Here is a 27,859-nt window from a genome sequence, read left to right as displayed (position 1 = left end):
ACTGTCTTCCACAGCATGTATTATGTCCTGTCTCTCTCCCCTCACTCCCAAACAGTCGTTCGTCCCTGAGCCTGGTTCTGAAAGAGGTTTCTTCCTGTTTGAAGGGAGTTTTTCCTTCCCACTGTTGCCAAGTGGTACCTACACATAGGTAGTTGTCTTATGGTTTTGGTGTTTTCGTTTATTATTTTTAAGCTCTTTACCTTACATTATAAAGCATCTCGAGGCGACTACTGTGATTTGGCAGTAAATAAATAAAACTGTGTAATTGAAAGGATGTTGAAATGAAATTCAAAATGTTGGGTGCTGCAAAGGTAGTATGTAAAAAAGATTTTAAAAAAGTAATGATCTCCATATTTCATAAATTTGCATTTTATTTACACTAGAATAGATAACTGCAAAAATGTAGCATTTTATTAAAAATATTAGTTCATTTTGAATTTGATTGCAGCAGCATATAAGATTGGCAGATGGCAATTATTTAAATTCAGTAATTTATGTATGCATTTGAATTTTCTATGGCTGAAAAACACATTTAGCCTCTGTTAAAAACCACAATCAAATCAAATTCACATCCACTCCAGGTATCACACCCTAAAACCAAAATCTTGTTTTGGCATCTGCAACCGGATAATAAGTGGATTTAAACCAATAGCACAACAGTAACAATTTCATATATGACGGTGTCATTTTAGGTATACTTTCAGCGACACAGGGACATTTCACCATGTGGCATAGGTTGCTGGTCAAAGCAGGTTCTCCATTTTTTTGCCAAGCTCATCTTCCATTAGGATTCTCTTGTGTCAACATCATTTTCTCTTATATGTATGTGTGTGTGTGTGTGTGTGTGTATATATATATATATATATATATATATATATATATATTATATATATACACACACACACACATACATATAAGAGAAAATGATGTTGACACAAGAGAATATATATATATATATATGTATATATATATATATATATATATATATATATGTTGTTTTGTTTTTTTGCATTTTTGAGCTCTCTTAACTTTTAAAGTAAAGGGGATATATATATATATATATATATATATATATAAAGGGGATATATATATATATATATCCCCTTTACTTTACTTTACCCTTATATATATATATATATATATATATATATATATATAAAGGGGATATATATATATATATATATATATATATATATATATATATATATATATATATATATATATATATATATATATATATATATATATCCCCTTTACTTTAAAAGTTAAGAGAGCTCAAAAATGCAAAAAAACAAAACAACACAAAACACAGAAAACATAAAGTGCAGAATTTCTGCATATCCTTACTTAAAGAACCTGTAACTCAGAAATTATTCATGGTATGAAAGCAAAAATTTCTTAATTAAATAAACTTTAAATACATTTTATTTAAAGCAGTAAAGCAGCACAGTTTGATTAAATAGGATTTGGACATTGCAAATTTCACTCCTGACCAAAAGATTTATCCGTCAACAGCACAATTTCTTAGCAAATTTGTTTTTTTTTTAACACTGATCAATTAAATATTTCTAAACTTTAATTTAACATTGCTTCACGCTCTCATTTGTTCATCAATTTATTCATTGCCTCTCTCGCTCTCAATCATGCATGCATCAATTCATGTTATATACATTTTTCAATATGCATGTTGAGTGCATTCAATGTGGATGACTTCAGTCAAACATACATTTTAATTTAACACGTTTGATCAGCGGTTTAATTCATTCATCTGTTTGTAGGTTGTAGGTTGATTTAAATTTTTCAGCTGTGATCTGTGCAGGTATCTTTCATGAATATCAAACTCCCCTCAAAGTGACTAAGGCTCTTCTGAAGCACACACATCCAGTGCGCATGCTGTGACTTGAAGTCACTTGATCACTCTCTTCACTAACTCAATTTACAAATAAGTACATTAATACATTTTTGAAGTTTGTTTTAATTACTCAAAGGTATTATATTTTTTAATCCATGTTTTATAATGTATATTTCATCCATATTATATTTTGCACAGAAAGACAAGTGTGTGTTGTCTGTGGAGTTGATCTTCTGATGCTTTGGGTGAATGACTCATTTAAACAGCCAGTCTATGAAATGAATAATCAATGCATCTATCTGCTTTTTCGTAACAAAGATTAAAAACAAACTTTCATGTTTACCCTTCGTTCGCATTTAAAAATGTGTGGGGTTTTGTGTAGCAACCGTGTTCTCTATTAGCCAGCGCCAGCCTTTCCTGTTTCCCTGCCATTCTCCCTCAGTGTGTTTCTATAGTAACCTTGGCTAAAATCCAAACAGCCGGTAGGGCCCTCTGAAGGGCACTACGCAGGCAAGATGAAAGATTTCCACCAGGCGACTGCAGCTTCTAGGCAACAGATAAATGTGATTCTTAAAGGAGGACATGGCTCCGCTGAGCAGAGAAGTGACAGTGAATATCAGGGTGAGAGTGCCCCATCCAACATCTTTATATAGCTAATAATAATCTGGTTACATGTTAGTCTGCATGGTGCATCAGTGAATGTGACTATCTGATCAATATTTCACAGAAGATACAACCAAACACACTGGCTAGAAGCAACATATGTAAACACAGTGAGTTTATTTGCTTTGTTGTCATAGGTGGCTCCAATGGCCAGTAATGATCATATGCAAAAGGTATATGTGACCAACATATGAAGCTTCCAGTTCGGCATCTGGTAGTACTCATCTCGGGTTTTTTTTAGATTTATTGGTGGGTGGAGATCAAAAATATCAGCTAATGATAGCTAACAGGGTTAGCAAGGTGCATCTATAGTCTCTGTGGGTACGTGCTGATTAGTGCTAAGTAGCAGACTAATAAATTAAAACATTTTACTCATCTTGGGAAGGCTGCAGTCCATGCAACACTGTCAGACAAATGCATTAAAAATGCTTGAAAAGGCACCAAAACCATAAACGCTGCTGGGAGTTCCAGTTCTTTAAATTAACAGAGGTGAGGCCTAGCAGACAGCTAGCAGGCCTATTGGCAACCACTTGCCACTCAAGGGGCCAGGCCAATAATAATACTAACTAAGGTAAAAAAAAATATTACCCTCCCACATTAGTCATTAAGAGAGACAAAAAATACTGCTTTTTGTACCAGGCTATAAAATGATTTATATTTACTATAAAGGTCTATGGAGAATTGCTTTCAGAGTCAGCTTCAGAGGAACTGCAGTTTTTTGGAACTTCTTCTTGGCTTGTTTTATCAGCCCCTGAGGTTGCCACCATTTTTTCCACTCAGCTAGGGAAAAGCATCTGCTGGCTGTTAAAGGAACTGCAGAGTAGCAAATATTTAAAGAGGCATCCAAAAGATCTTAAAGATGGCTAATATTCTGCTTATTGATATAGCACTGTAGTACAGTGCTATATGATGAGCACAATATAGTGTTGGAGTTTATATAAAGGGTTTTTTCAGCTGTGCAACCTAAAGTTACAGTCGTATCAGAAACAAAGAAAAATATTGCAAAACATTTTATAACTTTTTAAAATTTGTAAGCTAACAGTAGCCTGGATTGTTGCAGCTGAGTGATGTATAGCATTAGAGGACTAAATGTGAGTCTTTTTGGGCCCTTGTACTTGTTTTGGATTTGGATTTTTTATAAGATAAGACAATTAATTTTGAGGTATAGCTATTTGAAGGATCTACAAAATTATGTGAGAGAATATGAAATAGTATGCAATGCAATTTATCAGCTACACAAATATTTCTTCTGTCATCCAATACCTTATCATGGCGGATGGGTTTGTGTGTCCCAGGGATCCCAGGGGCTATGTTGTCATGGGGTTTTTTGCACCCTGGTAGGGTGTTCCATGGCAAATTAGTCCTGGGTGAGGAACCAGACAAAGAGCGATTTAGAAAGCCGTGTCAGTGACAGGGAACCTAGGGAACAGTTCACCCTGCCCAGGATAGGGTCACCATGGCCCAGGCCTGAGGGTGCCTGAAGGTGAGTGCCTTGTGGCCGGGCCTTAGTCCATGGGGCCCTGCTGGGAACAACCTGAAAAAGGGACATGGGCACACCACCTGCAGGAGGCTGGCTGGGGAACAGGTCCTGACTTTAGAGTTGGATCAGGTGGCAGAGTAGGATGCTGGACAGACCTGAGGCGCCTACACGTATACGACGAGACAACGTAAAGTGACAGAGGCCCCGGTCCACGAGATCTTCACCTCGCACCTCTGGCAGAGTTTCGACAGCATTTGGAGGGATACATGGTCACCTATGGTCACAAGCTTCCTTCGAAGAGTGCTAAAATATCGAAGAGTGTCTTTTAAATATGCTCAGAAAAAAAGAGAAGCATACAAAAACCTTAAGATGAAACGGGATCTTTTTTGTTTTCATTCCCACGCTCATGTCACCGTTTCTTCGATTCCCAGACACAGTTTGGCTGTTGAGGCAGCAACCAACGAAGGAGTTTAAAGCTCTGAGCATCAGTGTTTCTGTTTGTTCCCTGAAAGATTCATAAGCGCCACATCCACATGAATCATTCACTAAGGAAATGATTGCCGTAAACATGAAGTGCCATCCCTGCCACTGTGCGCTGAAAAATTCATGCTTTTTAAGTCATAAATTATGACACGCTGCTCTCTCCTCTTGCCGGTGGGGTGGAGGGTGAGGTGGGTGGCTGTGACTCCCTCCTCGTCAACCATCCTCTTCCTGACTGAAATTCTCAGTCTCTCATCGTCTCACAGAAAAGCCAAAATTAAAAGGAGCGAGTGTTGAATGAGATATCCACACTTGAGGATACCACATGGAAAAATCCTCCATACTAGTATTATGTAGTATGAGCATGTAGTAGTAGCATTTTGTGGAATTTTAGTTTTAACTATAATTTCTACTGATAATAACAAAGAAGAGACTTAGAAAGCTTCTGTTATTTTTATGTTTCCTTTTTAACATGGGTGGCTTTTTGAAAATGCAGTTTACATAAGATTTTGGCTTATTTATATCCTGTTTGCTAATTTCTTTTTCAGTACTTTTCACTGATGTTACCATATTTCTGGGTTTCAGGTATTACCTGGATGCAATGTCCAGATAGAGGTGAATCGATGGCAAAACAAAGAAAAGTTGTAACAAATGCTTGCTGTAACCCACAAGCATGAACTTTTAATAAAAATATTTGTTAACAAACAGAATGAGCATGGAAGTTGAAGAAAATTCTGAAAATGTGCCTAATGCACTCTTTAATGTCTAGTATGACAGCTTCACTGTTAAAATGCCTAAGCCCACACATCCGGAAGCATGTTATCTGGCTGATTGTCAATAACAGTAACGTGATATTGATGCAGCTGGCTGCAGGTTTAATGCAGATGAGTGTCATGTAAAAGTTAGGACCCAAATACAGGAGACTAGAAGCATTAGTTTTAATGTAAGTCCTTAAATAAATCAGAGAGTGACATTGTAAATCCACAAGATGTGAAGGGCAAGGAAAAATGCCAGGCTGCACCTGAGGAACAAATGTGGGAATCATAATTGATGCTGTGACGAAGACTGAGGGTAAAGCTGAGCATACACTGTATGATTTTTGGCTCATTTAGAGAAGATTTTTCAGTCACATGACCATTTTGGGGATCGGCCTGAGTTTCGCCTTAATCGTGTATTATGTATCATGTATACATGGGGTAATGAGAAGCGATTAACACCTCACAACCAGCTCCTGATCAGCAATCGTATAGTCACAAGAAAATCAAACCTGTTTGAAGTCCTGGTCGCCCCTCGTGAGGGTATCGCACTGTTGAAGTAGTGCCACGAGCCAGTTTAACACAACTTCTCACACTGCGCACGTGCAAACACAGAAATGGAAGTAAAAAAGACAGAGTAGCACGGCGGTGCAGTGTGTGATCTGGACACAAGCGATGGAGGCCCAACTTGTATAACTTTGGCAAGCTCATCCGAGCCTTTTCGATGTGGCCTCACAAAATTATCACGACCGCAACAACCGTGAAAATAGTTGGATGGACATTGCTGCTCAATCACAGCTGCCTGATCAATGTTTTTCATTAGCAATTTAGCAAAGCTGATGGCGGTGGTGTGTCTGTGTCAGTAAAAAAAAGAGAGCGAGAGACAGACTTTGTGTCATGTTATGGACGCACAGTGTGAGCACTCAGGTTGCCTCAGAGCATCGGGCTGTATAGTGTGAGACCCGTGATCGTGTGATCGTGACCTACGAACTTCTAACCCCTGCGATTTAGTCGTGCAGTTTGAGCAGGAGCTGAATAATGCGACTGAAAAAATCGCACAGTGTTTGCCCAGCTTAAGACTGGACTATTTATATAAAAGGGTGGAGTAAGGAGTGACCAAAGGGAGATACACAGAGCACTACACGACAAACACAGGAAGCTCATTTTGTACATCTGGATTTAATGTTTTCAGTGGGAGAGAGAAACATTTTTCATTCTTCTGTTGGCTTCTCCAGCCTTATTAACTTTTTCACTTATTATAAACACTTCTTCTCAAATTAAGTAAGATGGTAGATATGTCAGGGAAGATTGCGGGTAAACAACAAGACAGTATCAGAATGCTTTGAGTTCTGAGTGATGGGAGAAAAGCACTGTTTCTATCAGGATGGAGGTGGGGTGGTATCACCTTTGTGTGCTTCTTGTGCCCAAAGATCTTTTATACGTTCCAGTAATAAGGAGGAGACATGGTGTGTGTCGCTGGTACAAAGTAGTGATTTGATTCTGGATGAAGTTTGTGCTGGTGTCCCTGTCATGTGGTTGTAGTTATTTGACAGTTGCCACAGTTGGTTTCTCACAGTTGTTTTCTTTACAGCTCTGTAAGATCATGTCCAAGTTTTGTGCTGCAGTGTCTGTGTGAAAACCACCTAGTGTTAGATATGTTCATTTCTCCAGGCCAACCTCGGAAACGATACTTGCTTCCTAAGAAGGCAATGACTCATGAAATATTTTACAAGCCCCTGGTTTAGGTACTTAAAACAATATTTGATTAGCTGTTTCATTTTGATCACCACAAAGAGCACCTTTTTTTTTATCAGCGCATACAGAGAATGTGGCTCCTTTATGAACTTCTGGCTACTCCAGCCATGTGTCTTTCTATGCTAATATTTGATTGTTATTTCACTGGATTGCAGCTAGTTTATGTGACGGTTACAGGCTTTGCATAAAATAACAGATACGTGATGAGGAGGTGGGCATTTTATCAGTGTCCAATATAACCATGTAGCCCTTGGCCCATCAATTCACTGCAGAAAGTCATATAAACTGGTTTGCTGGATCGTAAACAGACTGTGAAAGCAGTGAAAACAGTCACACTAACAGTGCAATGCCTTGTAAAAAATTTGACAAAACTATAAATGATAATTTTTTTTATTATTTTTAAACAAATATTGTCAAACACTGGACATCATAGACCAAATATTCAATCTAATAAAAAATATAGCGTTGTTAGACTGGTTTCACCACACAAGCCCACAAGGGGCTTCTGGACATTCTACTCAAAATATTTCTATAGGAGGCAGGAACCTCGGGGCAAATGACTGCAGCGAATCTGCACTGCTATCAAACTCGATTCCAATGCAACATGTTTCATCAGTTTTCTACAAAGTGGTGCAAGGAGAAATAAATTAATCTCAAGCTAAAAGTTGCAAGACTCTGGCAAGCAAATAAGCAAAATCGAAACAGTGGCAAAGTCAAAAAACCAACATAAGGAGCAAAACTAAAGTAGGAGGGAAAAAATAACACTTTAAACAAAGTCAAATATCTATCAGTGGATAGATGGAAATCTAGATAGAAATCAGGTGAGCATACGTGTTTCCACATAAAGGAAGCAAAACCCAAAACAAGATACAAGATGTAAAACAACTTTTGAAATAAAACAGGAAGCAACTAAAATTCACATCTTAAACCCAGAGACAAGAAGACACACTCAATATAACACAGGCGCAGAGGAAACACTGGGGAGAATAGAAAAACAAAATCAGAACCACAACCAAAAATCAATATAACAAAACCCTAGAATTACATTGTTTTAATTCATTAGAGAAACATTTGTTGCACATTAAGAAAGCATACCGGGGACTTCAGCCACATCACGTCAGGTACTTGGCACCCTACACCCCCTACAGGTTTGGAAATGTCATGTCACTGACCAATCTTAGTAGCCCAAATAGGTCTAGGGAGGAGGTCAGGACATGATTCACTCTTCATATTCCCCATGCTTTCATGTAGTATTTCATGTAGCCAAGTATTGTATGTCAGTACCTGTTTTCAAGACAGTTAAAAGGAAGTTGCTCCAACTCCAAAAGCATTCAGGGAATGAAACATGTGGCTTGACTTCAGATTAAAATTTCCTCTCTAATGAGCATAAAATGATGCCGTGATTAATTAAAACAATGTAAAAGATTTGATAAGTACCTTTTTTTTTTAGTTCAGTGCTTTGCTTCATTATCATGATATAACTTGCTATGTGTACATATAGTAGTTTAGCAGTTTTTTTTTATCTTATTATACTGAATGCAGTATCGAATTACAGTAGATGTGTAATTGGGGTATGACTGAGTTTGTTTAGCATTTGTACATTTGATGTATTGTTTTTTTACATAGTATTAGTTCCCCACAAAATAAACTGCAAAACGTTGTAAATAAGGCGAGAACGAACAAAACAAGGTAAGGGTTCTAATTAATGCCTGACAGAAATACATACCTTTATGTAAAGATTTAAACATATACCAGTCTTATTTTCTTTATTTCAGTTTTAGGATATTAAAAGTGCCATAAGCTTAATTGCAGATTAAACCTGCAGCGTGCATGTGACTGATTAGATTTAGCTGATATTGAGACAATCATGTTAGATCTCCTCCTCCAAATAGTTGCTCAGTCACACTTATCAGTGTTCAGGAGAGTGATCACTGGAAATTTAGCATCTTAAAATTGAGGATCATCATGCACCTTGTTATCAGTGCGGGCCCTTGGTTTCAGTTCATTATTTTAAAATGTGTGTGTGTGTGTGTGTGTGTTCCTCCCTCTCTTTTTTCCGCTCTCACTGCCAGATCCTGATTTTTTTTTTCTTTTCCTGGGGAGTGTGTGGTCCTATCTGTGTGAGCATGTTCCCGTCTTTGTGTGTGTTCCTCTCGCTCTCTCTCTCTGTATATTCGGCCCTCACCTCGAGGCGAGTCGATCCTCTTACAGTAATACCATTGCCTAATCTCAGAGGCGTATCAGAGGGAGCTCAGAGCGCTCTGCACTAATAGGTTCACACAAATGGGATCTAGTCAAAAACCTCCCAATCCTCCTGCCACTGTAAATATGGAGAGCATTATCTGCGTCCGCCTGGAGGCCTCTGATGTGGAACTGATGCAGATTTGACAGAGAGACTGAGAGATAGCGGCCAAAAAAAGATGATTTAACATGCTGTTGACGTAGTTACAGCGGTAATTTGATTGGTTGTAGAGATGAATTGAATCAAATTTCAACTTTTAAAAGTCTGATGCAGCCTGGTCATTCATACAGGATTGTTCTCTCAACTTATTTGATACCTTTGAAGGCCAAAGCAAAGCTTTAATGTTGCAGTTGCTCTTTTTAAAAACTTTATTTTAAAGGTTGGTTGAACAGATTGTTTCTTTGAAAATATATACCAGGCATACAGCTGTAATAGTGCTTTTAATGCACTTTATAGTCTGCATTTATCATATCGTGGTAATAAAAGAATATGCACATAATGCAGCATTACAGTCACGATTAACCTCATTCCACAGTGTGTCTACAGCAAAACATTTTCTGTATTCCTTGCTGTAAAATCAGTTACACATTTTGTTATGTATTTCACTTATTTTTCCCTTGAATAAATGTAGGTTTCAGGCCAGTCAGTTGACTGTACTGATGATACAAGCATAGCATATCTGCTATCATAAATTTGTCAGTCTACTTCCCCTACAATTTTTAGTTTTTGTTTTGTTTTTTTAGTCACTGGCGCCTTCCTGAGGTGAGCTGTATTTATGACTCTGGAAATATTCAGTATGCATATTTTTTTGACATTACAAGCTTTAATTTTAAGGTAATTATTTTTATTTTAATTTAAGTTTTCTAATCACAACATACTAAAGTTTTGCAGTCAATCATGTCTTACAGTGTACTGCAGCCGAAAACATCAGGCATGTACTTAAAACCCAAAGGAACACAGATAATTGCAGTTTTGCTTAAAAATTGCTGAAAATAAAAGCGTATACATTAAAACATTTTGGAATATGTGTCATAGATAAAAGATAAAGGAGACAATATAATGATATATAAAACATATAATGAACAGAAACAGAACCATTAAAAAAAGTGTTTTTGTTTTTTACCATAGACTGGAATGAAAAGGAGGCAAGAATCCTGTAACAACAACAACAACAACAACAACAATGGTAATAATATTAACAGGTAGATAAATAAAATTAGTAAAGTCAACTCTAGTTTGAAAGACATTAGCAGAATAAATAAATGAAGAAAACAATCAGAAAACGTCTATGCAGCAGTACAGCATTGAAGTTTTGTAAGTCTTATAAATAGTTTGTGTCCCCAGAAAACATCAGTTTTTATGTTTGTCACTATTGCAATTCTCATTTCAATTAAGATAAAAAAACAAAAAACAATAAACAACAAAAAATATATATATTTGAAGGTTGAACCTCTAATGGAGAAGTGATTGTGACTGGAAAATGTTGTGAAAGAATAATTTAATAACATTATTGTCGTAGTTAAACATATACCAAACATGTCAAAGCTTGCAAAGTTAAACTACTACTAAAAAATCTTTAAACCTCTCAATCACAAAAAGATGCAGTAATATATGTGAAAATATTAATAATGCTGGCTGTTCTCACTGGTGGCGCTGATTCTTCACTGAAGTGAGAATTATAATGAAAGCAAAGCTGAGAGAGACAAATGCAGTCATGCAGTGACATCAAGAGGGTGCAAACAGTACTGCTCTATTTAAACGCAGGCTGCTGCTTATTTCAGTGGTTGCACTCAGGTCAAGACACAAACATGCATTTATAAACCTTAAACACTGCTTTGTCAAAAGAAATATATGTACAAATCAATGAAATATGAACAAAATAATGTAAGATACCAAAAACGCATATCTCTCTTATAACTGCAGATATCGGTGACAGTGTCTTCCATGATGGCTATGACAAAGACCTTTATATCTTCCAATAGTTAGAATTAGTTAGAATGTTATTTAAAATGAAAACTCAGTCATACATGTGATTGGTGATGGTGATGTACCCTACTGCTTGCCCTGTGACAGACTTGCAGCTCTGAATGGACTGATGGATGAAATTCACATATTTAGGGAGTTTGTTATTCCTGTGTTTACATTTCAGTTTGACCAGAAATTTTCAGAGCTCTTTTTATTTTAGGGCACCATCATATTTGGAACTTAAATAAAGGAAATGCATATATAAAAGTGATTAGAAGTGTCATTTCAATTGAATCCAACCAAGCTATATACAAATGCCCTTTCCCATTCTTGACAGTAAACTTTAATCAGTGTAATATTTTTAATTAGAGACGGAGAGCTGTGGAGCAGGGGGGCTAGCACTAGAAAATCACGTTTCTATGTTATCATATTTTACAGTTTACATCCAATTTATAAACTTCAAGATGACATAAGTGAGTGTGTTTAACAAAAACTCAATTAGTCCAAAATAAGAAACTAATCTTTACAATCTCATCTAATGACTGCGGTCTACTTGAGCTCAACTACAGATCCATAACCAACAAAAAATCCTGCATAGAGCGGCTGAGTGAATGTTGCCTGCACTCTGTGGAGGAGAGTCATGTCGTCAGAAACACTGTAGAAGGACAGAGTACCTGCACTGTGGTCCAGATACACTCCAATAGTGGAGGACTGACACGTGGAGATGTGAGTCCTGATATTGTCATGTCTAAATTCAAATTTATCTCTTATACTATATAGCGCCCAAGATGTGTCATCATTCCCAAATCCATAAACTGGTAGTCTGTTTGTGTTTGTGACTGCTACTGCAACAGTCCTAGACCACGTCACCTCCCAGTAACACTGGCCAGCACAATTAGGATCTCCTGAAAGAAAAAAAATGTCTCATTTTTTTTCTTTCAGGAGATCCTAATTGTGCTAACATCAGCAGGTTATTAAAAAAATTTTGTTTGTGTACTATGTTTTTGTAGTGCTTTTTTCTTGCTAGCAGATATTAAAATCTCACTTTCTGTGTTTGGAACCAGTGTGATATGTTGTGAATAGTTTAAGAATTCCTCTCTAGTTGTGTGTTCTCTTTGTGACGGTGACTGATCACAGTCACTCACTGTTGCTGATAGCTTGGTCCATTGTCCTTTGAGTATGTCCTGCGTCTTTTCCCTGATTTCTGACAGAGAAGCTGTCACATCATCAAAGTTACACAGAGGGTGAATACTGATGCTGGGTGGCTTCTCACTGAAAGTCAAGCTTGGCTGTGAGGGATACTTTTGTAGAAAGGTGATGTAATCCTGCATGTGACAGAGTTGTTCCAACTCAGATTTCTTCTGTTGTAGATCAACAGTCTCCTGCTTCAACTTTTCTTGAATCTCTGTAAGTCGACTCACCTCCTTTTTTTGCTTAGATCTGATCTGCTGCTTTAAATCAGACCTTATTTTTTCTAGGAGGCAGATAAGCTCTGTGAAGATTATCTCACTGTCCCTTACAGCTTTATCTGCAGATTGACTGATGGGCTTCATTTACTGCTGAAGAACCCACATGTGTTTATCTTGGTCCTTAATTCTCTGCTGGATTTTCTCCTGACACACCTCGAGCTCTCTCTGCTTCTCACTCATTTCTTTTGCAGCTGAAACTGTGTCGTGGCCTTTATGTTCATCCATGGAGCACAGATAACAGATACACTGCTGATCAGTGCGACAGAAAATCTTCATAGCTTCATTGTGATGAGAGCAGATATTGTCCTGAAGCTTCTGGGAGGGGTCCACCAGCTTGTGTTTCCTAAAGGCGGGGGATTCATAGTGAGGCTGGAGGTGCTGCTCACAGTAAGAGACCAGACACTGCAGACAGGACTTGACAGCTTTCAGCTTTGTCTCAGTGCAGACATCACAGCTCACATCTTCAGGTCCAGCATAGCGGTGAGTAGCAGGAGCAGTTTGTCCAGTCTTCTTCAGGTCCTCCACTAATTCTGCCAACATGGTGTTTTTCCCCAGAGCAGGCCTCGGTGCAAATGTCTGTCTGCACTGAGGACAGCTGTGGATGTTCTTCCGATCCTCTTCATCCCAGTGGTTTTGAATACAGTTCATACAGTAGTTGTGTCCACAGGGAATAGTTACCGGATCCTTCAGGAGATCCAAACAGATCGAACAGCAGAGTTTGTCCTGGTTTATCTGGGCTCCTCGCTGCGTCATTTCACCTCTGAGAATGCGATTGTGAAATAGTTTCACTTTCATCTTACCAGAAAAACAGGGCTGAGCTGCAGTTATTTCATTTCAGCTTCTAACACGCACTGACTGGCATGTCAGAGCACAGCATGCCGGTTACACTCATCTTTAAACTTGCAGATCTGTGATCAGGGCAGGAACAGAAAACACCTGAAATGAATGGGACTGACTTTTCTATATAACAGGAATGAGGGGGGAGGGGCTAATTCCTTCCTCATCAAACAAAGGTCAAAGTTTGTCAAGAGTGTGTGTTTGAGAGTAAGAGCACAATAAGCTTAGCAACTTAGCTTATCTGTGACTGAACTGCACCAATTTCATTGTATCATGAGTTAAAGAGGATTAAAGATTAGTCTTATGACTGAACAGATGCCACTTCCAAACTTATAGAACTAGCAGTTATTGTGTGGGTGAGGTACACTTGTACCTCACAATTCATTATTTTCACTTAAAATTTGCTATCCGCGATTTTGTTCACCAACACAATTAATTCATTCATTTATGCATCCATTCATTTTCAAAACATTAACATTTTACTTCATCTTTTAAATGTTATATCTTCTTCAAAGTGGCCTTTAAAAGTATAAGTTATATTATTATATTATCTGAAAGCAAACACTGAGCTAGAACTAGATGGCTCTGCAGTCCCATTGTCAATCACGTCCTTTATTTCAGCATTAAGATACTTTCTTCTCTCTGGACGAACCTGATAAAACATCTAATTGTCGAGGAATCCTCCACGTCTGTGTCATGTTGGATGTTTATTCATTTAATGTACATATTTAATGCCTTTAACTACTTAAATCACCTTCAAAGTTAATCAGGCCTTACCGATGCACATTTGCTCTCCTGCTGTTTTTAATTCACAGCTTTTACCCTCTCGAAACACTTTAATGAACATCAACAGGAACACAAACAGAAAAAAAAGATTATATGCATTCAAATAGTACAAATTTTATTTATGTTAAAGAAAACCAAATCCCTAGTCAGGTTTCCCACAGCAACAATAACTGTGCACTGTATATTATTTACATCAGCAGTATTTTCACAAACAAATAACTTTAAAACCTAAAGTTACATTAAATTGAGCAAACCTAATTTACTCAGTCTTAATGTTTTAGTACAGGTGTACCCCATGTTTTTGCAAAATGAGAACCCAATGTGGAAGAAAAGGCTGAAAAGAACAAAAAGAATAAGTATTTCCAGCACTCAGATGATGTGAATTACTAAAAAAGATAAAAAGGCCCAAAAGTTATAAGCTAACTAGGAAAAACACCAGTGCAAATCAATCAATAAGAGCCAGGCAGACAATAATAATAGAGGGAAATTGTCCCGAGTATACAAATCAGAAATCCACAGGCAAGGTTTATGAAATATGAAATAATTAGAACGGAGAAAAGAAACACAAATCAGCAAAGCAAAAGCAAAAGCAGAAAAAGAAACACTGGAGAGAAGGGTAAGCATGAACACAAACAAATATTAGTTTACAAATGAGGAAACAAAACCCTGATTCACAGATATTAAGTAAACCCCAACACCCTAACAGATACAGTACCAATCATTGGTTTGGTCAAGTTTAATAATAATAATAATACATAAAACAAGCTTCTGCAAATTTGTTCTAAACAAGTAAATTTCCTAACAGAACATCAATGGTGGTAGAGAGATAGTTTAAAGGGAAATTTCTAATCATCTTGATCACTCATAAAGGTTCATTTGTGGTTTAATTTTCCTCTTAGTGGACTTTTGATTTATCCCAAACGTAGCATATTTGGTAGTAGGGATACTTTTCTGCACAGTATGGCATAAAAAGCTCCACATGTTGTTCTTTAGTAATGGGGTCATTTTTATACTCCTGGTATAAAACATGGAAAATAACTGAAAAAGAAAATTAAATAGTGTTCCCCACTATGACTGTATTCAACCTTTGACTGGTTCTGCAGCTATATATGTGGACAATAGCTGTGATAAATTATGTCAACACTAAGACATGTTCAAATAACATTTGAATGGCAACCAGCTGCTGACAGTATTATGGTGTAAAGCTTTTATTCTATCCTGGTAAAATCTACAATAAGAAACGACTGATTACAGTAGGTGCATCGTAAAATAACACTACACAGAGTGACACAGTTACTCTTTCTCCTGCCCATCTATTTGAGTTCACACAATTTCAGAGAATTACCACAACCATAAACACTGAGTCCAGCATAGAGCGGCTGACTGAATGTGGTCTGGACTCTGTGGAGGAGAGTCATGGTGTTAGAGATCCAGTAGAAAGACAGAACACCTGCACTGTGATCCAGGTACACTCCAATTCTAGCAGACCGAGGACCCGAGATGGTGTTGCTCATGCTGTTGTGAATAAATTCAACAGAATTTTCTAAAGCCCAAGATCTGTCATTGCATCCAAATTCACTTTCATCTCCTGTTCTGCTAATGTCCTTGTATGTGACTGCAACTGTAGCACTAGCTGGTCCCATCTCCACCTCCCAGTAGCAACGTCCAGTCAGGCTCTCTCTGCTCAGAACCTGCTGTCTTTGAGTGAATCTGTCTGGATGATCAGGATACAGCTGTTTTTTTATCGTCAATCTAGCTACTCTGTTGCCTTCAGATAATATCAGCTGTGGGTGTGCAGTGTTTAGATCCAGTGTGATTTGACGTGAATACTGCAAGAAGTCAGCTCTGGTCTTGGGTTCTGGCTCCGGTAGGAGTAAAAAATCCGCACTGGTCACTTTAAGTGAGATCTTGGTCCACTCAAGTTTAATAGTATTCTCGAGTTTCTTTCTGACCTCTGATACAGCTGCTGTTACTTCATCAAAGTAACACGGTGAGTGAATATTGATACTGGGCGAGTTTGTGGATTCACTTAGAGACGACAGAAGAGGGTAACTGTGTAGGAAGTGGATGTGATCTTGTGTGCATGACAGCTGTTCCAGCTCTGTCCCTTTCCTCTTCAGTTCAGCGAGCTCCTGCTGCAGCTTCTCCTGTAGCTCCCCGACTCTGTTCAACTCATTTTTCTGCTTAGATCTGATCTGCTGCTTCAGATTGGAGCTTCTTTTTTTGATGAGTGAAACAAGATCCTCGAAGACCTTCTCATTGTCTCTCACAGCTTTATCAGCAGACTGATTGATCGCCTCCACCTCCTGCTGAAGCACCTTCACGTCTTTCTCCTTTTCTTTAATTCTCTGCTGGATGTTTTGCTGACTCACCTCGAGCTCTCTCTGTTTCTCTTTCCTTTCTGTTGAAGCTGGGACTGTGTCGTGGCCTTTATGTTCAACCTTGGAGCACAGACAACAGATACACTGCTGATCAGTGCGGCAGAAAATCTTCATAGCTTCACTGTGATGAGAGCAGACATGGTCATCAAGCTTCTGGGAGGGGTCCACCAGCTTGTGTTTTTCAAAGGCAGGGGATTCATAGTGAGGCTGGAGGTGCTGCTCACAGTAAGAGACCTGACACTGCACACAGGACTTGACAGCTTTCAGCTTTGTGTCAGTGCAGAAATCACAGCTCACATCTTCAAGTTCAGAAGAAGCGCTGACTGAAGTCTTCTTCAGGTCCTCCACTGACTCTCCCAACATGGTGTTTTTCCCTAGAGCAGATCTCGGTGCAAAGGTCTGTCTCCACTGAGGACAGCTGTGGGTTTCCTTCTGATCCTCTTTATCCCAGTGGATTTGAATACAGTTCATACAGTAGCTGTGTCCACAGGGAATATTCACCGGATCCTTCGGGAGATCCAAACAGATCGAACAGCAGAGTTTGTCCTGGTTTCAGTGGGTTCCTCCCTGCGCCATTTCACCGGTCAGAGACTATGATTGTGAAATAGTTTCACTTTTGTCATACAAAGAAACAAAACTGACTCTCATTCCTTCTGTTCACATGCACTGAATGGGGTTTACGTGCACACCATGCTGGTCACACCCATCTGTAAACTTGTAGATCTAAGTATAGGAACAGGAAACATGTGGGCCGAGTGGGAGTGTTTGTTTGGAAAGCAGGAAGCTTATTTCTCTGTGTTACAAAGATCAGTGTCCGTCTGAACTGAAACATCTGATCTGAGTGAAAGTGTGTGAAAGAAACAGATTAAAGACTCATGGACCATAACTTATTGCTTATTCAAGATTAACCTTCAATCTTGTTATTATTCGCACTTAAAAGCGATCATGTATGAATCTCTTCTTATTTCTCAAATCGGTTCATATATTTTATCCAAAAATCTTTGTACAATATTCCAAAATAACAAAGCTAAAGGATTTTTAATTAAGCTCTACGTTAAAATGTTTTAAAGCAGGAATAAAAAGTGACTTTCCCGTTTACTTGTGTAAAATTTTAAAGACAAATATATGAATACAAATGTAAATAACCACCAAAAGATTTCATGAAGGTGAAACTGAGGACATTTCCCTCCTTAAATAATATCCTTTTCAAAAAATGATTGCATTGAATAAATGCATGTAACTATAGAGGTAATGAGTAATGGTAAGTATGTATGTGTATGTATGAAATGCCCAGCATGGGTGCTTGTAAAGGTTTGTGCAATATGTTGTAAAAAGAGGCATGTAACAAAAACATGTTGGCAACAGCCTCCCAGAGAGAGTGTGTGTGTGACAGATGATATACTCCCGTCACTCCCACCTTACAGGTGCAGCTGGATACTTTAACAATCTAACCCAAAACACAAAGGTGACAATAGCAGTGCTACAAGGCCATCACACTCCCACCAATAAAAATATGGCTTAGCTAGCCATCTACAAAGCTGGTTTAAACTTTTGAACTTCCTTCATCTCAGCCCCATTTCTTCCTATAGAGGCATATGGAAGCAGAAAGAAGTTAACATTTAACAAAAAATTGAAAAGAATAGTACCGAGACACAGCCCTCGATAGTGCATCAGCCAAAACATTGTGTGCACCTTTATATGTTGAACATCGAGATCATATGACTGAAGAAGGAGGCACCATCTCATAAGACGTTGGTTGGGATTCTGAAGAGAATGAGGGAATGTGAGGGGAGTGTGACCTGTGTAAACTACAACCTGCACCTACAGCTTGATGCATGCTCAATCACCCCAGTAAGAAAATCCCAAAAAGTTGATTCTGTTCATCTGGACATAGCTTTGTCAGTGGCAGAAGTGCACCTACATACACTTCAAAATGTTGTAGAGTCCATATTAAACACGATGCTCAGACTGGACAGACCTGCCCTTGCAAAAGAGAGAGAATACAATAACCTCAGTTTTATCTGAATTTAGCAGCAAGAATATACAGGTCATCAAGATCTTTATGACATTCCTGCAGTTTGACTAAGCTGGGGATCCTTGTTTAGCAGTGAAAATGTATATTATCCCTTCAAATGATACTGCCTAAGGAAAGCATATGATGTAAACAGAACCTGTTCTGGCACTAAATCCTGTGGAACTGCATATTTAACAGTGTGTGAAGAAGACGCTGTTAAGCACACACGCAGGCTATATCCCAATTCAGGGTCTGCAGCCTTAAAGTACGCAGCCTTAACGGTCCACAAGGGCCGCGTACTCAAAGACCGCTAAGGCCGGAAGTGCGAGGCTTGTGAAATGGGACGGTCTAGCCTCCGTCGCGCTGCCCAGGTTGCCTAGCAACCATGATACTAACAGCTGGAAACGTTTCATACAGCTTTGTTTGACAGAAATGAAGGAGAACATAATTTGTTCATTTGTTTGTTTGTTTCTACATGCGCTTTGATCATTCTCTGTAAGATTAAGCTCAGCTAATGAACGGCGTATATTTTAAAGTAAAGGCTTTAAAACCAAGTTGGTACAAACGTCACTAATGTCACATAACTTTGCCGACATGTGGCCAACAGTAATGTTTAATGTTCTTCGTTATTAAACATTTGCACATAAATAAGTGACATAATATTCAGTACATACTTAAAGTTTTCTCGGGCGCCCCTCATCCGCCGTTTTTTTTTCGGAAAAATTGTCCACACCCACCGCCGCGCTATGCATTCTGGGATATGTTGGGCCACGACGAAGTCTACACCGCCACGTCCTTAAAATTCAGGGAAAAGGAGGACGCATTTGAGGGCCGCATTTCGAGCAGCCTTCGAATTGGGACAGCCTTCGTTGTGTTGCTGTGATGTAATCGGCCTTAAAATGCGGCCTTTAAGGCTGCAGACCCTGAATTGGGATACAGCTACACACACTCCATCCATTTCCAGGAACAAATAAGAGTCTATTAGATAGGAGTCAAACCATCTTATACTGACAGCATGGTCTAATCGCTGAGGTCTAGCAGGACGAGCACAGAGAGCACTATGATGAGCTCTGAAACTTTTCAAATAAGCCATTCATCTGAAGATGATCTGTTAGCTGTTTGACAACTACTCTTTCAAGAATCTTTGAGATGAGACGAAGGTTGGAGATGTATCGATAATTAGGTAAGAGCTGTGTCAACTGCTGGCTTCTCAAGTCATGGTTTAATTACGGCCTTTTAAAGGCCTGTGGCACGTTGCCCATTAACAGAGAGATTATTGCTTCTCAAACATGACCAATTAGTGGTAGGATTTCTTTGAGCACTTTTGAAGGGATGGGTTCTAACAGACGTGTTGACTGTCTGCGGGAAGTAATGGTTGAAGTTCACTCAGAAAGCTCAGTCAGAGAGACACTAAATAAATATCAGTGGTATTGAAGGTTGCTGTATGTAATGATAGATTTGTGAGATGATTATTATTTGATTTGTGAATAAATTCATTAAGTCATTACTAGTTAAGGTTAAAGGAAGACTCAGCTCAACAGAGCTTGGACTAAGAAGATTGCTTATACATTATCTCTCTTGTAAGAAAGCACTTCTGCCAGGAAGACACCTTCATTAGAACAAAGTTGAAGTACTGGCAGGAATCTGTTTTTGACCAGTTTGGGAGGGTGAGAGACTGCAGAAAAGAGGAGCATAGAGAAAACAAGAGGTAGGCAATACTCAAATTAAAATTTAAATAAAGACACATTTCAGATTGCTAAATGTGCCCTTGGCTTTTTATTAACAACCACATGATAAAACACCATCATACATCAAAGACCATACTGCTGCTTTTACTTAACAGCAGTCCTGATCGACTATTCCATTCATTCAGGAATAAAAAGACATCATCTGTGGACAGTAACACTAGCATGAAAAAGATACAGTAACAGTCAGAACAGGAACTATCATCAGTCTTGGCTCCTCAATATTCTAAACCTGATTAGAGGACTGGAAAAAAAACCTTTTCTTTGGGTTGATTGTAAACAAAATGAAACAAACATACACATACACACACATACCCACTCACACTAAGATAATTCTCCTGTTTGAACCTAAAGAACATGTAAGTTAACTTGGAATAATTTGTAAAAACAGAAAGGAACGTACAAACTAGTAAAAGTTAATCAAATGAAGATAAACCGACAAACCCTTGCTCTATTTCTGAAGTAAGCTCTGAAGATTGTTGGAGGAGGAAAGTGTGGTTTGTTTTTTTTAATGTAAGGCACCGAACAAAACAAGGATCCAACTTGGAAAGAGGTATTTAAAAGATTTCAAGCATGAAGTACCTTAATTTAGTGATTACTCTAAGTACACCTGGTTTGATGCTGCAGAGGAGAAAAGATCACCATTCACATCTCACTGTTAAATTAAGACACACTTTATAACATCTGACCACCCTGCATTGCCTAGCATAGTAACGTCCCACTATTATGTAGAATAAAATATTAAAAAGATGATGTCTTGACTTGTTTAACTTTAGCTCACTAGCTTAATGTGAAGGTAAATCTTTGGAGGTCAACGAATGGAAATCAAACTAACCGATGCTTTAGTCTGACTTAATGCAGTACAGATTAAATATTATTCTTATACTTTTAACGAAAACACTAATATGTCAAGTGTGCTGTAGACACAAGGCTAAAACTCAAAATCAAAATTATTATATTAGTGTTACAGTACAGAAAGACTTAGCAGGGATAAACTGACTAAAAATAAAACTCTTAAAATCCTGAGTTAAATAACATTGTCAGTCACACAGATGCTGCGTGACCTCAGACCTCATAATGACGGTCGTTTTCGGTGAGCTTTTTTCGCTTTAGTATTTCAACAAAGTTTGTGCATAGAGGTGCATCTGGAGGCGGGGAGTCTAGGTCACAGACAGGAGCGAAAAACAATTTAGAAGAGTTTCATTTAAGAAACTTCAGGAGAGCTCATTTTCTTTTATTCCCTTCTGGCATGCTCAGAATACCTTATAGGGAAAATGTTCTTAAACTGCAATAGAATAACTAAGTGCTCTTTGCACTCCCAAATATTTACAGCTCCCCCTACTGCAGTTTTGCTCCGTCTCAGACTCAGACCCGCCCCTTCAGATGTTTTCGGCCTCTCTCCGGGGAATCTCCCTGATGCTCTCTTGAGGTCCACCATGTGCCCGTGGGCGCCGTCGAAAGCTCTGCCCAGATGCAATAAGGTCAGCGTAGCCTTGGGCGTGAGAGAAGGCGTATGCAGATCGCCGGGAACGCCGGCCTCGCTGGAAGGGCGCTGGCTTTTTCTTATCGTCGTCTTCCTTCAGCTCCATCTCGTATTTCTTTCTGTTTCTCTGGACCTAAAGGACGATTGGAAATAAGCCGGTAATATATGAAGCAGAAGGGTCCATGGAAATACAGTAGAAAGTCATAATGGAAAGAAGAAATCAATTTTACTTCAAAAGATGGTCAGAATACAGCCTTAAAAGCAACTTGTAATTACAAAAGAGCGCTTGCATATTCTGCAATACAGCCGGCACCCTAATGATGCTGTGTAATTGTAATGTAAGAATGGTGGGTTAGGATAATCTATGCTACAGCCCTGCCATCAATGTTAGGAAATAAAGTTGTGGCCAGAATTAGTAAGTGATAATCATACATTTAAAGCAATGCATGAAAGAAACAAAAAAACAAAAAAAACAAAGCTATGTTGTTTTATGTTTATTAATATATTTATGTATGTCAAGCATCTTATTGCCCATCACCCAGGACTCCCCCACCTTCCCTGAGAGGGTTCAGGCTGATGGGTCAGAAAATGACCAGCAGGCTTGTTGCTGCACTGGCAGAGGTCTCACCTTGTCTCCTACAGAGGGCCAGATGGTTTTAGAGAGAAACTGGATGCAGATGACAGGCAGAAGGCTGATGCCCACAGTTAGGATGATGGTTAACCACAGGTACGGCTGGCGTAAAGCATTTGGTGCTACCCCTATAAACACAACATATAAATACACACACACATGTTAACAGAGAAATGAAGAATGAGGGGTTTATGTGGGGACCTTCAATACTTGGACATGATTCTCATTGGGTAAAATTATTAGTAGAAGGCTATTGCATTCATGCTAATGAAAATAAAAAGCCTTTTGTCAAAGCCTGACTTACTGACAACTTGTAGAGGATTTAGCAGTTAAAGAGACTTAACTTTTCTTGACAAACAGCTGTAAGGAGTGTCTACACTGAAAGCTACAAATGAATGATGAAGTTGCCTTAATGCAATTATTGTTTAATATATCAACAAGTAATTTGTCAGTGATATTGCAGCTTCAGCTGGCCAGAGATCCCCTAGGAGCGATTTAATCTGAAGCAGGCTTTAAATTGGAGGCCAACCAACACAGGAATTTTAGAATACGTCATCAACCCTTATTGGCTTTTTGAATAACAGTCAGACAAACCGCTTAAATTAGTGAAGCTGTGGTCAACTAACCTGTGAAGGTGAAAACTGAGGGGAAGATGACATGGATCCCAGCACTGTGGATGTCAAACATGACCCCAAAGTAGATGGCTATGCTGCCCAGAACTGCAAAGCAGTTGACAAAAGTCCAGTAGGAGGTATCTAAGGAGATCTGACAAGACAGGAAGGAGAAAAGACAGACAGGATATTTTACATAAAAGCCATTACAAATATCAATATTCTTGAGTAGCTCCATATTTTGACAACATCAATACTTCAAATAAGTCACAAAATCCGAATTATAATTCCTAAAAGCAAAAACTGAAAATTTATGCACTGCACATGCTCAGAAATTTGTAACCAACCTGCAGATTCACGATAAAAATCAAGGACGAGGCAGCAACGACAGCAAAGGACTGATAGTCTGAGGGGGCTTCTCCGTCTTGCCCCATGGTTTGCAGGAAGGCTCCATAAGGTATGAAGAAGATGATGAGTGAGACGAAGATGCCGTGGAACAAGCTGATGAAAAAGTTTTTGTAGTTAAACAACGTCCCCTGCTGACCGGGAATGTAGAGTTTGGGGAATTTTAAACTCAGTCTGTCGTTGACATCCTACAACAGAGAAAGAAAGAGAAGGTTTCAAGAAATTTTAAGATTAAGAAAAAAATATCTACTGAAGAATGACTCAACTAAACTTTAACTCTGTCTTTGTGCCATGAAATTATGAGAAAATTATGAAGAAAAAAAAAAAAAAGCTACCGGTATTCATAATTAGTTTTTACATTCATGCAGGATACAATAGCCCTCTTTTCTTTGGTCTACAACAAATTCAGCTTTTACCTGGTCAAGAAGTCCAACAAGTAGAACAGGCAAGCTGCTGTAAGCCAGATTGTAGAGTGTGATAAACCAGTCTTCAAAGGTGATCTGCGGGAAGGAAAAAACAATCATTTATCGTCTCTGTTGCTGTTCAGTATTATCTGTCACTGAGTGTGTACTTTAGAAGTAAAGCACCACAAATCTGCACTTCTCACTGCACAACCTAATCCAAAGCAATCATGCTACTTAGTGGGATGAGGAATTGAAGATGTAGGAGAGACGTCTGCAGTATCATAATCTTGTTCTTGCCTCTTGTGCGACTGGAGCATTCAGATGTATGCACCGTTAAAAGTATTCTTTTAGGTGTTGCTCAGTAAAAACCTTTGAAGGTTAACATTACGACCCCTTAGGCAAAAGGACCAAGGTACAAATTTAGACATTAAACCGAGAAGTTGATGTTGACTAATGGAAATTAGGTTGTGTGTGTGAAAGGCGTTTTCTGTGGATGTCTTCCAGCAGGAGAACATTTACTCTCTGCCATGTTTGAACATGGATTAAAAATTCTACAGAAATGAGCTTCAGTGTTTTGTGTGGGAGCTACTCACTACGTTTGCAATTTTCACGTGGGTTAAAGTACATGTTATAATGGGCAAACTCCATGAAAAGTTAGTCTAATGATGGCTATGATACTACAAACATTCCCTTCTTTTCAGAATAAAATCAAAAGGGATGACTTTCACAGTGCTGCTGACCTGTGAGGAGTATCCGTTGAAAAAGGAGTACCAGAAGTGGACCAGAGTGAAGGCAAAGTTCTTGAAGAAGAAGAAACGCAGGAACTTGCACATTCGGATGTAAGACCAACGCCCGTGCACCAGCAGGAGGCGCTGCAGGTAACGGAACTGAGCAAAGGCGTAGTCGCTGGACATGACGGCCTGCATCCCCTCCTGACCGCTGATACCGACACCGATGTCTGCAGCTGGAGGGAGAGCGGACGGGGAGAAATCTTAGAGCAGATTCGTAGAATCTTACACACTTGGCGTGAGCACAGTTAGCTTGTGTCCTTACTTTTGATCATATTGACGTCGTTGGCTCCGTCTCCGATGGACAGTGTCACAGCCTTCTTGTACTTCTTCACCAAACTCACCACATTAGCCTTTTGTTTCGGTGTTACACGGCAGCAGATGACCGCCTCGCATTCACAAGCCATATCCACAAAGTCAATCTACCGGTAGAGAGAAACATTTCACTGGATTTAATATCATGAAGACAAAAATTCTTCTTACTCACAATAATCAAAGTTTTTTGTTAAACCTGTCTCATCTCTTTCTCCCAATCATCCATCGGCTGTCCGTCCTGAGGGTTGCTTGGAGGTTGACGCCTCTTTAGACGCAGACGACGCAGACGACGGCGTTTCTTCTTCTTTTCATACAGAATTTCATTCTGAAAAGAATAAAGAGAGTAGATTAGTATGTAAACCATGCAGGGAAACCGTATTAAAGGCAATATATTACATTTATCTTTAGACTATAACATTGGCTAGGCTTTTTAGTACTACCAATTCATCTTTTATAGTAGCTTTAATTTAGTTTTGGTTTTTGAAGAAAGCTCACCAGCCATCCTCCAGTGATGATGAGAGCATTTTTGTTTGATCCGGGAAAGAAAGGCTCGGCCGTTTTCTTTTTGCCTCGACGGTAAGCTTGAGGGTCATCCCTTCTGCTGGCCTGACGTCTGGTTAGCTTCTCACTGTAGACACACAATACAGGTGATAACAGTGCTCAATTGCAACACAGTTGGGCCATAAATAGTATAAAAGATGGTTGGAACACTTTAAATATGAATGGAAACAGAATGCAATGGTTTCATTTCACTGTTTTCTGATGTTTTGATGGCGATGTGTCCCATCATCAAGTTATTTTCTTTTTAACATGTAACTTGATGATGGAACACATCATCATCATCAAGTTACATGTTAAAAAGAAAATTTTACATCTGTGATGGGGACCAGGTGGTGGTCCCCATCTTTAAGAAGGGGGACCGGAGGGTGTGTTCCAACTACAGGGGGATCACACTCCTCAGCCTCCCTGGGAAAGTCTATGCCAGGGTGCTGGAAAGGAGAGTTCGTCCGCTAGTCGAACCTCACCTCACCTATGGCCACGAGCTGTGGGTAGTGACCGAAAGAACGAGATCGCGGATACAAGCGGCAGAAATGAGCTTCCTCCGAAGGGTGGCTGGCCTCTCCCTTAGAGATAGGGTGAGAAGTTCGGCCATCCGGGAGGGGCTCAGAGTAGAGCAGCTGCTGCTCCACATCGAAAGGAGCCAGCTGAGGTGGTTCGGGCATCTGACAAGGATGCCCCCTGGGCGCCTCCTGGGTGAGGTGTTCCAGGCATGTCCCACCGGGAGGAGGCCCCGGGGCAGACCCAGGACACGCTGGAGAGATTATATCTCTTGGCTGGCCTGGGAACGCCTTGGTGTTCCCCCGGATAAGCTGGAGGAGGTGGCTGGGGAGAGGGAGGTCTGGGCATCTTTGCTTAGGCTGCTGCCTCCGCGACCCAGCCTCGGATAAAGCGGATGAAGATGGATGGATGGATGGATGGAAATTAATCTAACCTAAAATAAAATTTAAAAAAAAAAAAAAAAAAAAAAAAAAAGAAGAGGCCCCTCTTCTGTGGAACCAGCTCCCAGTTTGGATTCGGGAGACAGACACTATCTCTACTTTTAAGATTAGACTTAAAACTTTACTTTTGCTAAAGCATACAGTTAGGGCTGGACCAGGTGACCCTGAATCCTCCCTTAGTTATGCTGCAATAGGTGTAGGCCGAGGATTCCCATGATGCATTGAGTCTTTCCTTTTCAATCACCTTTCTCACTCACTGTGTTAATAGACCTCTCTGCTGAATCACATTTGTTATTAATATCTGTCTCTCTTCCACAGCATGTCTTTATCCTGTCTTCCTTCTCTCACCCCAACCGCTTGCAGCAGATGGCTCCGCCCCTCCCTGAGCCTGGTTCTGCCAGAGGTTTCTTCCTGTTAAAAGGGAGTTTTTCCTCCCCACTGTCGCCAAAGTGCTTGCTCATAGGGGGTCATGTGATTGTCGGGTTTTTCTCTCCATGTATTATTGTGGGGTCTACCTTACAATATAAAGCACCTTCAGGCTACGATGTTGTGATTTGGCGCTATATAAATAAAACTGAATTTAATTGAGTCTGCAGGGACAGTCCGCCTTGGGATGTCGTTTGCAATGTTCTTGTCAACCTACTTGACATCATCTCCGTAGTGGATCTCCATGTCGTCTGTCAGAAGTGAACAGGAATATCCGATGTTCTCTGCCGTTTCTGGGGATAAATTATGAAGATTAAAACACGAGTTCAGATTCAATTCATCCAAATTGTTACTTTAACCAGCTCAGGCATGTCGCTGTTATTCATGTGATACAGGTGTTTTATTTCTTCAGTTCAGTTCAGTTCAGTTCATTTTTATTTCAAACATTTCAAACATGTGCCTTCACAATCATTACAAAATATCATTCCATTATTTGTTTGAAAAGGAGTAGGCTGAAGTATTTACTTATTTGTCCCTACCCCCTCAAGTTTTACCTCTCATTCATTTAATTTTTTTTTTTTTTGTCTTAAATTAAACAAACAACATATGAAACATATGAAACATATGAAGTAAAACAAAACATAACATACATAAATCAAAAACAAGAAATTAGCAAGCCCCACCACAGTATAGTTTCTTTCATATGAAAAATACAGAATGTGTATATTTGCAGATACACAAGTTATGGAAAAACAACAAACCAAAACAAAAAAAAAAAACAACCAAAAAAGAACCGCAACACCATTACCAGCAACATTACCGTCCTGGGTTAACCCCGTTTTCTTCATTCTTATACTTATTTAAAATTAGGTT

General features: G+C 39.2%; 3 protein-coding genes across 3 annotated transcripts in view; all 3 read right to left on the bottom strand.

Annotated features, from left to right (window-relative positions):
• Positions 1-12,678: 12,678 nt before the first annotated feature.
• On the bottom strand, positions 12,679-13,434 carry LOC146705454 (E3 ubiquitin/ISG15 ligase TRIM25-like). Its single transcript, XM_085463111.1, has one exon. The coding sequence runs from the start codon at positions 13,412-13,414 to the stop codon at positions 12,746-12,748; it is 669 nt and encodes a 222-aa protein (XP_085319237.1). The 5' UTR covers positions 13,415-13,434; the 3' UTR covers positions 12,679-12,745.
• An 891-nt stretch (positions 13,435-14,325) lies between these two features.
• LOC146705453 (tripartite motif-containing protein 16-like) lies at positions 14,326-17,249 on the bottom strand. The gene has a single exon (XM_085463110.1). The coding sequence runs from the start codon at positions 17,134-17,136 to the stop codon at positions 15,598-15,600; it is 1,539 nt and encodes a 512-aa protein (XP_085319236.1). The 5' UTR covers positions 17,137-17,249; the 3' UTR covers positions 14,326-15,597.
• A 3,154-nt stretch (positions 17,250-20,403) lies between these two features.
• The window catches only part of atp8b1 (ATPase phospholipid transporting 8B1), a 38,184-nt gene continuing 30,728 nt past the window's right edge, over positions 20,404-27,859 (bottom strand). The window contains exons 21-30 of the mRNA XM_085463109.1: positions 27,204-27,279; positions 25,557-25,689; positions 25,258-25,386; positions 25,012-25,168; positions 24,699-24,922; positions 23,971-24,054; positions 23,497-23,742; positions 23,165-23,303; positions 22,536-22,666; positions 20,404-22,040 (exon numbers count right to left, since the gene is read on the bottom strand). Of these exons, the coding sequence (XP_085319235.1) occupies positions 21,804-22,040; positions 22,536-22,666; positions 23,165-23,303; positions 23,497-23,742; positions 23,971-24,054; positions 24,699-24,922; positions 25,012-25,168; positions 25,258-25,386; positions 25,557-25,689; positions 27,204-27,279 (1,556 nt within the window). The 3' untranslated portion in view covers positions 20,404-21,803. The remainder of the gene's footprint in view (positions 22,041-22,535; positions 22,667-23,164; positions 23,304-23,496; positions 23,743-23,970; positions 24,055-24,698; positions 24,923-25,011; positions 25,169-25,257; positions 25,387-25,556; positions 25,690-27,203; positions 27,280-27,859) is intronic.

The sequence above is a fragment of the Copadichromis virginalis genome, linkage group LG7 (genome assembly GCF_057382275.1).
Source record: "Copadichromis virginalis isolate Kocher_CV1m ecotype Utaka linkage group LG7, C_Virginalis_male_GT1.1, whole genome shotgun sequence".
NCBI lineage: Eukaryota > Metazoa > Chordata > Actinopteri > Cichliformes > Cichlidae > Copadichromis > Copadichromis virginalis.
Note: the sequence above shows the minus strand (reverse complement) of the source record. Positions and strands in the feature narration are given on the sequence as shown.